This window comes from Pseudomyrmex gracilis, unplaced genomic scaffold, assembly GCF_002006095.1.
Source record: "Pseudomyrmex gracilis isolate BER0280 unplaced genomic scaffold, ASM200609v1 scaffold_43, whole genome shotgun sequence".
In the NCBI taxonomy this organism is placed as follows: Eukaryota; Metazoa; Arthropoda; class Insecta; order Hymenoptera; family Formicidae; genus Pseudomyrmex; species Pseudomyrmex gracilis.
In genome coordinates, this window is record NW_018020627.1 from 579,250 (window position 1) to 591,987 (window position 12,738).

At 41.0% G+C, this 12,738-nt stretch overlaps 1 protein-coding gene across 1 annotated transcript; it reads left to right on the top strand.

The window, feature by feature from the left end:
* Positions 1 to 4,788: 4,788 nt before the first annotated feature.
* LOC109853102 (guanine nucleotide-binding protein subunit gamma-e) lies at positions 4,789 to 10,166 on the top strand. Its single transcript, XM_020424859.1, has 2 exons — positions 4,789 to 5,051; positions 9,094 to 10,166. The coding sequence occupies exons 1-2, from the start codon at positions 4,939 to 4,941 to the stop codon at positions 9,197 to 9,199; spliced, it is 219 nt and encodes a 72-aa protein (XP_020280448.1). The 5' UTR covers positions 4,789 to 4,938; the 3' UTR covers positions 9,200 to 10,166.
* The last annotated feature ends 2,572 nt before the right edge of the window (positions 10,167 to 12,738 follow it).

The following is a 12,738-nucleotide window of genomic DNA, read 5'->3' on the forward strand; positions in this document are numbered from 1 at the left end:
TTTTTTTTTTTTTTTTTGATATAGAAAAGGTATAGGATAGGTAGTGTGTGTAAAAAAATGCAGAATAAAAATTAAGTACTAAGAAGTCAAAAGATTGAACTGAAGAACTTGAAGAAGTCAAGTGATTGAAACGAACGAAAGTTATATAAGTTTTAAAATATTCTAAAATATGTCGCACGGATTTTAGATAAATCTCAAATCGAAGTTGTAATTTAAAATCGGAGTTATACTCAAAAATTAAAGTTATAATATTGATTATTTTGTTAGTACGGAACGGAATTTGCGGTTTTAATTATAATAGTTATATTTGCGTACTTTTTACGCAACTTTTGCGATAATCACTCCGCTTAGCACAGCAAAGTATCTTGCTTCGTTACTTCAACGAAGCATCAGTTCGCAATTTCTTTGCGAAAATTGTTTATCGAAAACGAAACGGATCGAAAAAGCAAAGTTAAAAACATATTGAAAAATTCGATATATCTACACATTTGAAATCTAAATTAACGTTAAGTAAAACGCGATCAATCAAAATTTCTACGTAAAACTTTTCGTACGTGTACTTTATTATCTTTCACAAGATGGATTTTATCAATGATACTTGATAATCACGTATACTCGTATAATCAAAACTAAAAATCGCGCTGATAGTAACGTAAGTTTAAATTAAATAAATATGTTATTCTTTCCCGATATACTTTTCGATAGTTTCTAAAATATTTAACTTTATCGTAAAATTCTCGCGGAAAATCTACTCTTTAATCGATATCAATAAACAACAAAAAGTAAAAAAATGGCAAATTTTAAATAAAACAATTCGCGAAATCTAAAACCGCGTACACGACCGCGATCGCGTTATTTCCTCGCACTTGCGAGGTCCAGGGCGTCGATTTCGACGCAAGGCGAACTAAACGTTCGCAATTTGTTGAAAATGAGAAGTCGTCGAGAAAAAACCGGTATAAAATCATTACATTACGGTATTAAATAATTACAGAAAATAACCATTACATGAAGCAATTTGAATTGGTTTGAAAAGAGTAGTCAATATATCTCTTTGATAATGATATAAAATATATGAAAAATATCTTTATTATTCTGAATATTATACTCTAATTTCTATAAGTAAATTTGATTTAAATCTATAATCACAACAAAAACTATATTTTTATCTTTGAAATAATTATTTTTTCTCGACGCTTCGAAATAAACAAGTAAAAACTATGTATCGCACTGATTTTTAAAAAACCCATCACCTACCCTAAAAGTTTACTCACGTGCGCTGGCCACTTACTGCGAGGACACCACTCTGTAACAAAATAGAAGTTTATCATTAGACTAAGAACTTCGAAGAAAATTGGATGTACTTTAATATTTTTATATGTAAGATATATAATATTAAAAACAGAAATATACCTTCGTGCCAGCATTTTATTGCCCGAACCGGCTCCTCCGGTACTGCAAACACCGCCATCAGGAATACAGCCATCAGGAATACCGTCATCAGCGTCACCAAAAGTCCAGATTGTATCTTCTTTAGCACTTGAACACGCGCGATTAAGTGAATTTCTTTCATATTTTCTTTAAAAGTTGCTTTTGATAATATTAGACGTTAATTCACGATGAAAAATTTCACGTATATCAAACTATTACCTTACTGTTTCGAGATTTGTTTTTTTGTAAAATAAAGTATTTTAAATATATAAAGCGATGTATTAAAATTACACGTAACTCACATTTTTTTGTTATATGTATGTTATAGCATGATATGAGCAAATATATTTTTTATTCGAATTTTACAGAGAATTTTACAACACAACCACTCTTTAAAATCGAGTCAACACAAGAACTACTGAATATAAAAAAATCTATAAAGTTTATTCACCTCCGAACTCTTCTCAATGACAGTTAAGATGACAATGGTACCGCTTGCACCCAAACTGTCAGAGAGAAGAATTCGAAAATGGATAAAAAGTTATAGATTTACCGCGGTTCTCTTAATAAAGAGTATTAACGAAACTTTAATGTGTAAAATATTAATTACCGTATTGTAAAATTCTTCTGAAGATTGAAATAAAAAATATAATTTCCAACATATGTTATATACAATATGTAACAAAAAAATGAATGTCGTTACGTGAATCGATATATCTCTTTATGTATTAGAATAATTATTTTAGAAAATAAATAAATGACGAAGCGGAAGACTAATAATTTATATACGCGAAATATTTAATCGCGACATACGCGGTATATTTACAATAACAAAATTATATAATTAATTCACGAAGAAATTCACTTATGTACGAAATTGCGAACTTGTTATAATGAAAAAGAAAAAATTTCGCGCACAACCCGACAACACGTTCGTTACCCTTGAGAGATCGACAAGGTCTGAAGCTACGCGCTGCGCTGTGAATAGAGTTTTCCATTGCGCGCACGCATCCCCTACTATGCGCTTTCGAAATTTTCTTCGCGGATCCACAATTCCGTAGTAAGGGTTGAGCGGTTTCACGAGCGTCAAAACAACAAAAACACTCGCCGGTTGGAAAAACACCTCAGTCGTTAAACATAACACGCTTATTTTTCATATACTTTTGTATTAAAATTTAACATTTATTACATTTCTTAGTTCTCTTTAAAAGATGAGAACATTTATTACATTTCTTAATTCTCCTTAAAAGAAGGGAATTAAGAGATCTTCTCTTCTTTTAAAGAAAATCGGTAGAATCTCTTCTTTTAAGATCGAATCGGTAAGATCAAGAGAGTAAATAATGAGCGATTTTGAGACAGTTCGTCGTATAGAGAAAATTAAAAACGTAACTAAAGTCACGTGACAGGAAAGAGTAGAAAAACAACACTTGAAAATAACGTGACTGTAAATTTATAGTATATATAACATTAAATAATACATATTATACATATAATTATTATATATTTATAATATTATACTTTATATTGTATTATATGTATTATATACATACTACAGTAATGTTACTGACCTCCGCCGCGCGGCCTTGGCGTGGTCATTGACCTCGGCCGCGCGGCCTTGGCGGGGTCACTGACCTCGGCCGCGCGGCCTTGACGCGGTCATTGACCTCGGCCGCGCGGCCTTGGCGGGGTCACTGACCTCGGTCGCGCGACTGCGGTGGAGTCACTGACCTCGGTCGCGCGACCGCGGCGGTGTTACTAACTTCGGTCACATGATGGCATCCAACCGCAAAAAACTATTTCCTTGAGCGAATGCCCTCCCAATGAACCGTAAAAATCGGGACCACTTTTTCCATTCTCGCGCTATCAAGTTCGATCTCCTTGCTCTTACTTCGTGATCTTGAATTTTAATATATATATTCAAGAATCGATTTTTTTGCAAAAATCGAACATTTGTAGTAGTTTATAGTATAAACTACTCAAGATGTGTACTGCGTGCGCTGTGCCCAACCGCCAACGGTATCTGGCGACAGATCAAAGAAATATAATTTATATCTATTGCCTGTCGTTAGATGGTAAGCGCGTTTTCTGTTCATTCCTGAATGTCTGATGTTGATAAAATGTGTGACTGTAAAAGTAGGTAAATACTATCGTATGCAGTAGAAACATGTCTGTAATACGTACATACCTGTGTATACGTGTACATATATTTAAGAATTTATAAGATTTATAAATAATAATTATAAGACACACAAAAAAGACTTACGCATTGTTAGACGCACTTTGTTATTAGAAAACGCGCGCGTATTCGAACCTCTTTTGTAAGTTTTAACAAATTATAAACGTGTGTTTATTTTCATTTCGCTTCCTCTTTCTCTTTTTGAAACGACATCACCGCATTAAATTAGATTACCTAGATTTTTCGAGGCTTCCGTAATAAGCGAATCGCGAAACCTGCTAATGGACACCTCGCCTCATAATTTCTTTGTCCTCCGATCGGGTGAGTACTGTGCCAGTTATTTCCCGCGTATATGTAACAATATTTTCCACACAATTTCGTGTAGTCGGAAACGCGCAAATCGATTTGAGCGCGAAGCGATTTTGAAAATTTTTTCTTTGCATTGTTATTTCAATAAATTTTGCTGAGGTGTCACACGTAGGAAAATATAAAACCAGACGTAATTGATAAATAAAACATTTCACGTACGTTTACACGAGGAGAGTGAGTGCGACGTCGAGTGCGTTTGATTTAAAAGATCTTCTTCTGGTTTGTGTAAAAATCGAATCAGTGAATTTTCGACAAATCTGGAACTCGAGATTGCGATCCAGACAGTGAAACCGATCACGCGCGCGAATTTGTACGATAAAATTAATACGACTTCAATAACAATGTAAGCGTGTAAATTGCGTCTCGACGAGGCTACCGGTGCTACCGTTGCAACGAGCGAAACTTACGTCAAACAATTTATTTTTGTACTAACGATTATTTTCAAATATACGCAAATCGAAGAATCGCATTCAATTTGAAACTTCAATTTGTTTCGTTGCTCGAAAAGATCAGAGAATTTGAAGGATTTAATTATGATTGAGGTCAATGGCCTCTTGTGTGTTCTGCGATCGCTCCCAGAGTTTCATTGTCTGCTGGATGAATGACGCGTGTACATGTAAATGCAATACAAATCTGATCGCAATCGGACGCGCGCCTCTCCTATTTCCATCATCGCGTTCCCGGTACGTTTGATCGTACCGCGAATGACTCAGATCGATTTGCGTTCCTTTCAATCGTCATCGAATGATCACCCTCCGATGATTGTTTTCTGCGAAAACGATCTCTCGGCGGAAATCGAGTTTTTATCTCCCGTCTCTGCCGCCGACGTAGTCGGCGTTTACAGGCAATCCGAGGGACACATCTCTCTGTCTCTCTCTTTCTCGAATCATCGGCCTATTGATTTTCTCGTGGAGGCGCACGCGCTTTTCCGCTCGCCGCTGCTACGACGAAGGTGCGGCTAAACCATGGATCCCAGTGTACTCGCCACCATGGACAAGGAATCACTGAAGAGGCAAATCGAGAACATGGCCTACCAGGCAGCCATGGAACGGTGGACGTTATCGAGAAGTATCGCGGCGTAAGTGCACAACGACGCCTATTCATCGTCCTCGTCTTCCTCGTCGTCGTCGTCGTCGTCGTTGTCGTCGTTATCGTCTCCGCATGCATCCACTTGCGCTTATCGTCGCTCCCAACCTTGCGTACACTACGTGCAAAGCTTGGTGGAACGCACGACCCCGTAAATGTTCTTAGAAATCCAGACAAAAATTTGATCAGATTCTATATCGGCGGGACCTTCGGAAAAAAAAAAACAGAAAGGCCGATGCAGAATTTCTCGCCAACTGAAAGCTCGAACGAAAAGCGCTCGATTTCTAGGACGCACGCTCTGTATTTACGTTTACGTTATAGTGTGTTCTATTTTATTTAACAGTTGCGAGAGAGAATACTTGTTTATATTTAGTTATTTAGTTATTTGTTTACATTTAATTTTATTTAAAAAGCAGCTCCCTCTCTTTTATACACGAACAATTTTTGTGCGCAGCTTGAACGACGCTAGAACGCAATCGCCAAACACTGCACTCCACGCAGCTTGACAATGTAATTTATTCCGTTATATTTCTGATAATCGTTTCTACGCGCGCGTGTGGAAAACGAGAAAAGCACCAAGATTGCGGTGCACATACATAGATACATACGTTGTCCGCGATCGCTCGGGCACCAGCGCGCGCGCGCGCGCGCACCTTTTCCCAGATAAATCATCTCGCGTGTACGTACGTACGTACAACAAGCGGCTCGCCAACGCGCAGTCGCGCGGACCGCACTCGGCAGTCAAGGCTGAATTATGCTTCGGCGTCCCCGTATTACATGGCGGGACAGGATCTCCTTGGACGGGTGGTATGTGTCCGCGTTAATCGCGTTTTCGCGACACGATCACTTTCCGAGAGAGACATACGTACGCGTAGAACGTTAGGTTTTATATGCGGAGAGCGCGCGGGAAGAGAACAAGCGATCGCGCGCGACGACGAAGGTGCAACAAACCCTGAGCGCGAGATTATTGCGGATGACTCAACGCGGCGACGATAAATCGATCAATAAGTCTTAACTGGGCCGCCGATCTCAATCACAATTACGTCGTAATCGTCGTCTTCGCGCGATTTCGAAAGGGCGCGGAAAAAAGATTAAAAAAAAAAATCGCAAGAAGGAGATCGCGCAAGGATTATTCTCTCGATTCCGCTGCAACCTGACGGACAGCTGATAATGGTGCGGCGTATCCTTCTAGCGCGCGTGTGCGGCAAGTTGTTGCGGTTAATGATCGAGCGACCGACTTATTGCGACACGCACAGTTCGCGAAGTGCGTTCGCATTTGCGAAGTTCGTAATCAACTTAATATATTCAAAAATAAAAAAAAGACGCGCGACGTTCCTTCATCCTTGTCCTAAATGCGTCACATTTTTGTTTTTTTTATTTATTACAGTAATATCCTGACAAAAATGTGTATTCGCTCAGTCGTGCGACGACGTTTGACCTCCTCAGCTTTGAAATGTCATTGTAACTAGCGGGAGTCTCGCGTCGATATGAGAAATGTCGGACACTTGTCGCCGAGCGAGTAAAAGCGACTTAAGGTCCCCTAATCGCTCGCGCCGCGGGGCGTTTCGCAAAATTCCGGTATTACATCAGCGTAAAGTATAAAAGAAGGATGAGGAAGCGGGTGGTAACCCGCATTGTGTTGTGTGTTATCGAGGTACGGGAGATTAGGTCGATCGGCGCGAGGGATAAAAAGAAAAGGAGGAGGGAGAGACGCGCGGGGGCTAGCTGGCTGCCTTTCACCAGTCTCGAGAAGTCTCGCGAGACCGCGGAAACTTTTTGCTTTCGCGCGCGCGATTCGCCTCGAAGACCGCGCGAGAGAACCGTCGTCGTCGTCGTCGTCATCGTCGTCGTCGTCGTCGTCGAGAGAACGCGTTCTCCGCGTCGTTCCGCAAGCGAGAGCACGCACCGGAACACGAGTCCGCGCCTACACGCTCGAGGCAACGACTCGTCCGATTAACGAGCCTCGCGGTGTTATCCGCTGAAACAGTCGAATTTACCGGCTTGATTTAGAAAGAGACAGGCAGGCGGTTCGATGTCGCTCTCTTCTCGAATTCAGGAGAGGAAAAAAAATAAACTTCTCCTTTAAACTCGGCCGACGTCTCTCATCGCCATTCATCGCCGCCGCGCGCGATGTAGGTCGCGCATTTCCGATCTCTTCTCGCGGAAATTTCATTTATTCTCGCCGCGACGTTAATTTATTAAATATAGGAATTTTGTACAAACAAATATTTTGTAAATTCTAATCAATATGCGAAAGCAGAAGAAAGACAGAAATAAGATTTAGAATTTGCAGCGTGTCTTTTCGAACTTCGCGGCCCGAATACGATGTTTGCGCGACGCGCGAACTGGAAATACTAGTAGGATATATATTGACGCATTTTTGTCAACCGACAGTTTCACTCTCGGTCTTCGTGTATTAATAAATCAAAGACAGATACACGAAAGTGCGACGGCGAGCAACCGAATTCGAGCGTGAAGTGAGCAGAATCGCGTTTGATTTCTGCAACAACCGCGCTCGAGATCAGATTCGCTCGACGGCTCCGGGGAATCGCTACGATTTCGACGACCGTTTCATTATATAAACGACAGCCGATTAATAATAGGCGTTCGCGGAATCGGTAAGCGTTGCGACACGGGCACCGAGGGAAGAGGTTGTTCAACCCTCATTTTAAAAGTTTTGCGCGACCCGGTCCTGATAATAAGTGAAAGTTAGCGCGCGAATAACTCTGATAAGTCGCGATACGGGACGCGATTCCATATTTTTAGAAAAAAAAAAAAAGTAAAATTTACATTCGTTGCAACGACGACGCGACAAATCAAGCAGATAATTTGAAGAAAATATTCATCCACTTGTTACACAGATTATACCATAAGTAGCTACTTTCTCCAGACGTTTAGAAAAGTTGTTTTTTTTTCCTCAAGCGAATTAGAAAATAAATTCAATATTCGTGAACAATTATTTTTCGAGCGTTAAATACGATTTCGAATTAATCATGAGCGCGAGATATTGGCGGCGTATTAAAATCGAAAGTCTGTAGTAATAAACTCGCAGGTGAACGAGATTAGACAGGAGGGTGTGTGCTTTCGTGTCCCGAGAGAAGGAATTCCGCGGATATTTTCCGCGCGTGGCTGTTTAGCAGCAACCGAAGTCCGAAAGCTTCCAAGTTGCCGCGCGACTCTCCTTGAACGCAAAATCACAAGTCGCGAGTCCGAACCGCCGCGAGTTCCTTTCACCGACTTCTTCTCGCGTCGAAATGAACGAATCGACTCTCCGCGGGCGAGCGGCCGGTCGTATAAACGCGGCCGCAACCACCATTGCGGAGGCGCGAACTCTTTTATCGGGCGATCTTGGCAAATTGGAGGCAACGTATATCTCGACGCGTTCGCGTGAACGGGACATTCTCCGGGAGATTTTGAAAACCGCGCGCCCAGATCTGCGGACTCGGCAACAACGAATCTCGAGCGCGTCGGAATAGAATAAATTGTCGATGGGCATCGAAAAGATTGTTGTAATAATATCGTGAGGGAATTGAGACGCGCGCGAAACGAAGATTCATCTCTTCGTTCGGCGGTGGCTGGACTCGAGATATCCGATAGGTATCTGTTTGACTAAAAGTTACAGTCAAATTAAATATTAAATAACACAAAATAAATATATTCATACACTTATATATAACAAACAAAATTAATATATTTAAAAATTATGCACTTAATATATATATTATTTATATATTTGTTAATATTTTATTTACATATTTTTAATATTTATAACATTGTAAATATATTTATATATTTTTAATTTGTATGTTTGATACTATATTTGTGTACGCGGAGCTGCTTTTTGATCATTTGATAGAAATCAGAAATGACCCAAGCCCAGTCCGCCGTGGGTTAAAATATTTTTGAAACGAACGCACGTTTATTGCGCCATAATATTAGATAAGTCGTTGGAGCGGCAACGTACGGTAGGATTCTCTGTAGGATTCAGCGTTACGCGATACACACAGTTTGATCTCCACATTCTTTCTCGGCAGGTTACGGGAGTACATAGAAGATAACGAGAAGGTCGATCCGCTGATACACGCGCCCGATAAGAAGAGCAATCCCTGGGCCGAGAAAGGCAAGTGCATAATCATGTAATCGGGACCGGCGTAAAAGAAGGGCAGCAGAAGAAGAAGAAGAAGAAAGCGTGCGTACACCGAAGCGGAGGAGAAAAGAAGTCCGGTCGTTCATCCGCAGCGATTCCAGGGGCGGAGACCGCGAGGAGGAGGAGCAGCAGCAGAAGGAAGAGGAAGAAATTCTCGCCGGTAAACATCCGCTGCGGTTTGATCTCGCGGGGTCGTCGTCAAAGGTGATCGTCAAACCGGCGACTGCGATCGATCGCGATTTGATTCTCGACGAAATTCGGAAAATCGAGAGCGAATCGTTTGAACCGGACCGAGCCGTTTCGTTTTCCTCCGAGGACAGTTTTGCTATCGCGCGACGTGCGACTACGGACCGATTTTCGATTTCCGCGTTGTCTAAAAAGAAGAGAAAAAAAAAGAATCAAACGAGCGCGTTGTTTTAAACAAGTTGCGTCGATTAAGCCGAAGCGACAAGCCGAAGGGAAGAAGGAAGAAAGGAAAATCGGAAAACCCGCCCGGATTGATCGACGTGTCGAATCAATCAGCCGCCGCATGTCACGCGATGAATGCACATCTCACTCGCCGATGCACTTGCCGTATATACAAAACAGAAACTCTCCTCAATCACCGACGACTCATTATCTTAAAAAAAAAAAAAAAAACAATTTACATCGTAAATATAAATTTATTCTATAATGTGAAATAATACGCGATATAATAATATAATTGTACACACCTTGTTAATTGCGACTCTTGTATCTTATCTCTGCGCGAATATTTCTTACGAAAAAAAAAAAAAAAATACACGACCAGCGATCGAAACCCTGTACCGTTTTCAACAGTTTGTTATCCGTTTCCAGAGAAATACTTGTACTCGTCGTACGAAAAAAAAATCTCACTTGATAATTCCTTTACATGTCGAATAAACAAAAACATATATGGTATATTATAAAGAAATAAATGTAATAAATAACTGAACTTTACAAACGTCGTCACTCTTAAAAATAGACATTTTATTTATTTCTCTCTGTTGTAAAATTACACGCAACTTAGGTGTAAATAAAATTACGCAAATTTTTTACGACCGCCTTCTTCAAATTCGCAGCGCGTTTTATTACCGATTTCCTAACGCGACGAATTCAGGAGGGAGAGGGTGATTTCAGCCGCTCGGTTCTGTTTCACGCGATGCAAACACGACGTGCGATGTATCTCCGCATTTATTATTCACATTAATTTATTATTTTTACAAGTCGAGATAAAACACGTCGAGAAAAAATCGCGAGTTACGAGTTTTAGAAACTGTACGTTTGGTTTTTTTTTTTTACCGAGAGAGCTTACCATTTGATTGTACATTACACACGAAACCGATAAAAAACAAAAAATACATCATCTTACGTAAAATCGAATGAGAGAGAAGACCGCCAATTTGTCGTGCGCGTCGTAATCGCACACAGTCTGATAGTTCAAACCAAAGAGAGTTAGTTTCTAGCGTCACGAGAGCGTCTCTTGAGTAACTCCGCGCGTTGACACGCGGAAAGGAAACACAACGTGGGAATCGTAAATGCATAATAAATATAATTCTCCCGGTAAACGAGTAATTTTCTGAAACCGAACGGTGCGCAGTCTATTACCATCGGCGGTCGGCGCGGTTCCTCGCGGGAGGAAAAAGGGTTAACGACCGTTTCGTGGTTTTCGAACTGCCGCAGCGGCGGCGGCGCCCGGTCAATTTGTTTACGATTCTCTTGTAACGTTAATTTCGCGGATAACTTACGGATCGTTAGAATCGCCTAACGGAGAAGGGAGCGGCGAAGGAGCGTGTTTCTCCGCAAAGTCTCGAAGACGGATATTAAAATTCCTTACAAGTGGGAGGGGCGCGTGAAAAGCGGAAAAAAATCTTCCCCTCTTTCCCCAACAATTAGATTCGACGAAGCATTGCGAGAGAGAGCATCGCTACTTTCGCTCTTTCGAGAGGCACTACAACGCGCGCCTCCGCGACAATTAGCGACACAAACGCGACGAATTAGGGTGTTTTTTTTACATTTCCGTTCTCTTCCGGAGTCATCTCGCGTGCGATTAATCCGCGAGACGAGATAATGAGACGCGCGAGGTGCTCGTTACGCGCGCCGCGATAATTACGTGCGCGCGTTGTTGAGTGTCGCCTGCGCGCGCAAATGACAGATTTTTTTTTTTTTTTTTTTTTGAGGAACAAGTCGCAGTCTTTCGAAACGCTCGGTCAATTATCACAACGGTCACATATCGAAAGGAGGGAGAAACAAAGCCCGCACCGCGCGTCCTGAAATTTATTTAACGAGTCGATATATTTCTTTGGGAATGCGCGCGCGCTAAATATCTTCGCGCAAGAAAGCGCTCGGAAAGAAAATGCGTTCTGGAAGTAATTTGCCGCCGACTTCAATTTTTTTCCTAGCGAAAGTCTAAGAACAGCAGTTCTTAATTACATCGGCCTTTTGGAACAGATAATTACAGCGATGCGATCAATCAAAACGTAAACCGGTAATCAACATCAAGTGTGTTACACGCGCGCGCGCGCGCGCGGAAATTAATTACAAACGTGAATTTTTCTCTCGGATTACAATAATATTTGATTGTGTCGATTTTTATCTCTCGCTCGTTTGTTCGTTTTTTTTTTGTTGTTATTCAAAAGGAAACACGTGCGCAAATTGCGGCTTCGTAAAAACGAGGCTTTCTTTTGCGCGGCGTCTCACGACCTGCGGAGTCGTCTCGCGAGTTTTAGTTTTTATGTAGGTTTTGAGAAAACAATCAATTTATTTTAATGCAAAATCGACATTTCATGAAATATAATATTAAAAAAATGATATCGTCGACGTTCATCGTCTCTTCACCGCGATAAATGCGGACTCTCTGCTCTCGGAGATCGAGCGTTGCTCCTTCATTTTTTTTCAAATGTGTTTTCCAATATATCATAATTTCTTGCCTGTCCAAAATCCTTAATTAGAAAAAATTACTCGCCGGATTTTGAATTGATAGTAAACACAAAATATTTCTTTCGCCGAATGTCACGTGTTAACATAAGTCAATCAATGTGTTTAGATTTTAAAAGACTGGCATACATTTTACAAAATCAACCGACGTTTTCTCCTACAAATATGTAAGAGATTTCGATTAAATATTAAATTTCGTCAGCGACTGCGGTGAGATTTTCGCGTCGCTAATCGCGCGATCTGATACGCGGCCCTCTATTGAATTTCATGAACTTTCTGTATCTTTTACTCATGCGAGAAAAATCGCGTATCACTTCACGCGGGTCCCAACTCAAAAGACGATTATTTCTTCAGACGATTACGCGCGCAACAGCGTCGCAATAGCGGATATATTGCCCCTCCTCTCCCCCGGTTTATCGAATGTTGTGCGGAATAATAATTTCGCGATCGCTATCGCGAGCTGGGGCATTATCCCCAATTATTATCGCTTGTTGCGACATATAAATAACCGATCGATTACGTGCATAAAATGCAGTTATGCTCAATCGGTCATGCTTCACATTAAAGTACTTTCGAGCAATCACGGCAAAGCGAT

Bases quoted from the DNA above. Each gene is read 5' to 3' on its own strand.
- LOC109853102 (XM_020424859.1), top strand. From the start codon at position 4,939: ATGGATCCCAGTGTACTCGCCACCATGGACAAGGAATCACTGAAGAGG. The intron at 5,052-9,093 runs GTAAGTGCACAA...CTTTCTCGGCAG, and splicing joins TTATCGAGAAGTATCGCGGC to GTTACGGGAGTACATAGAAG.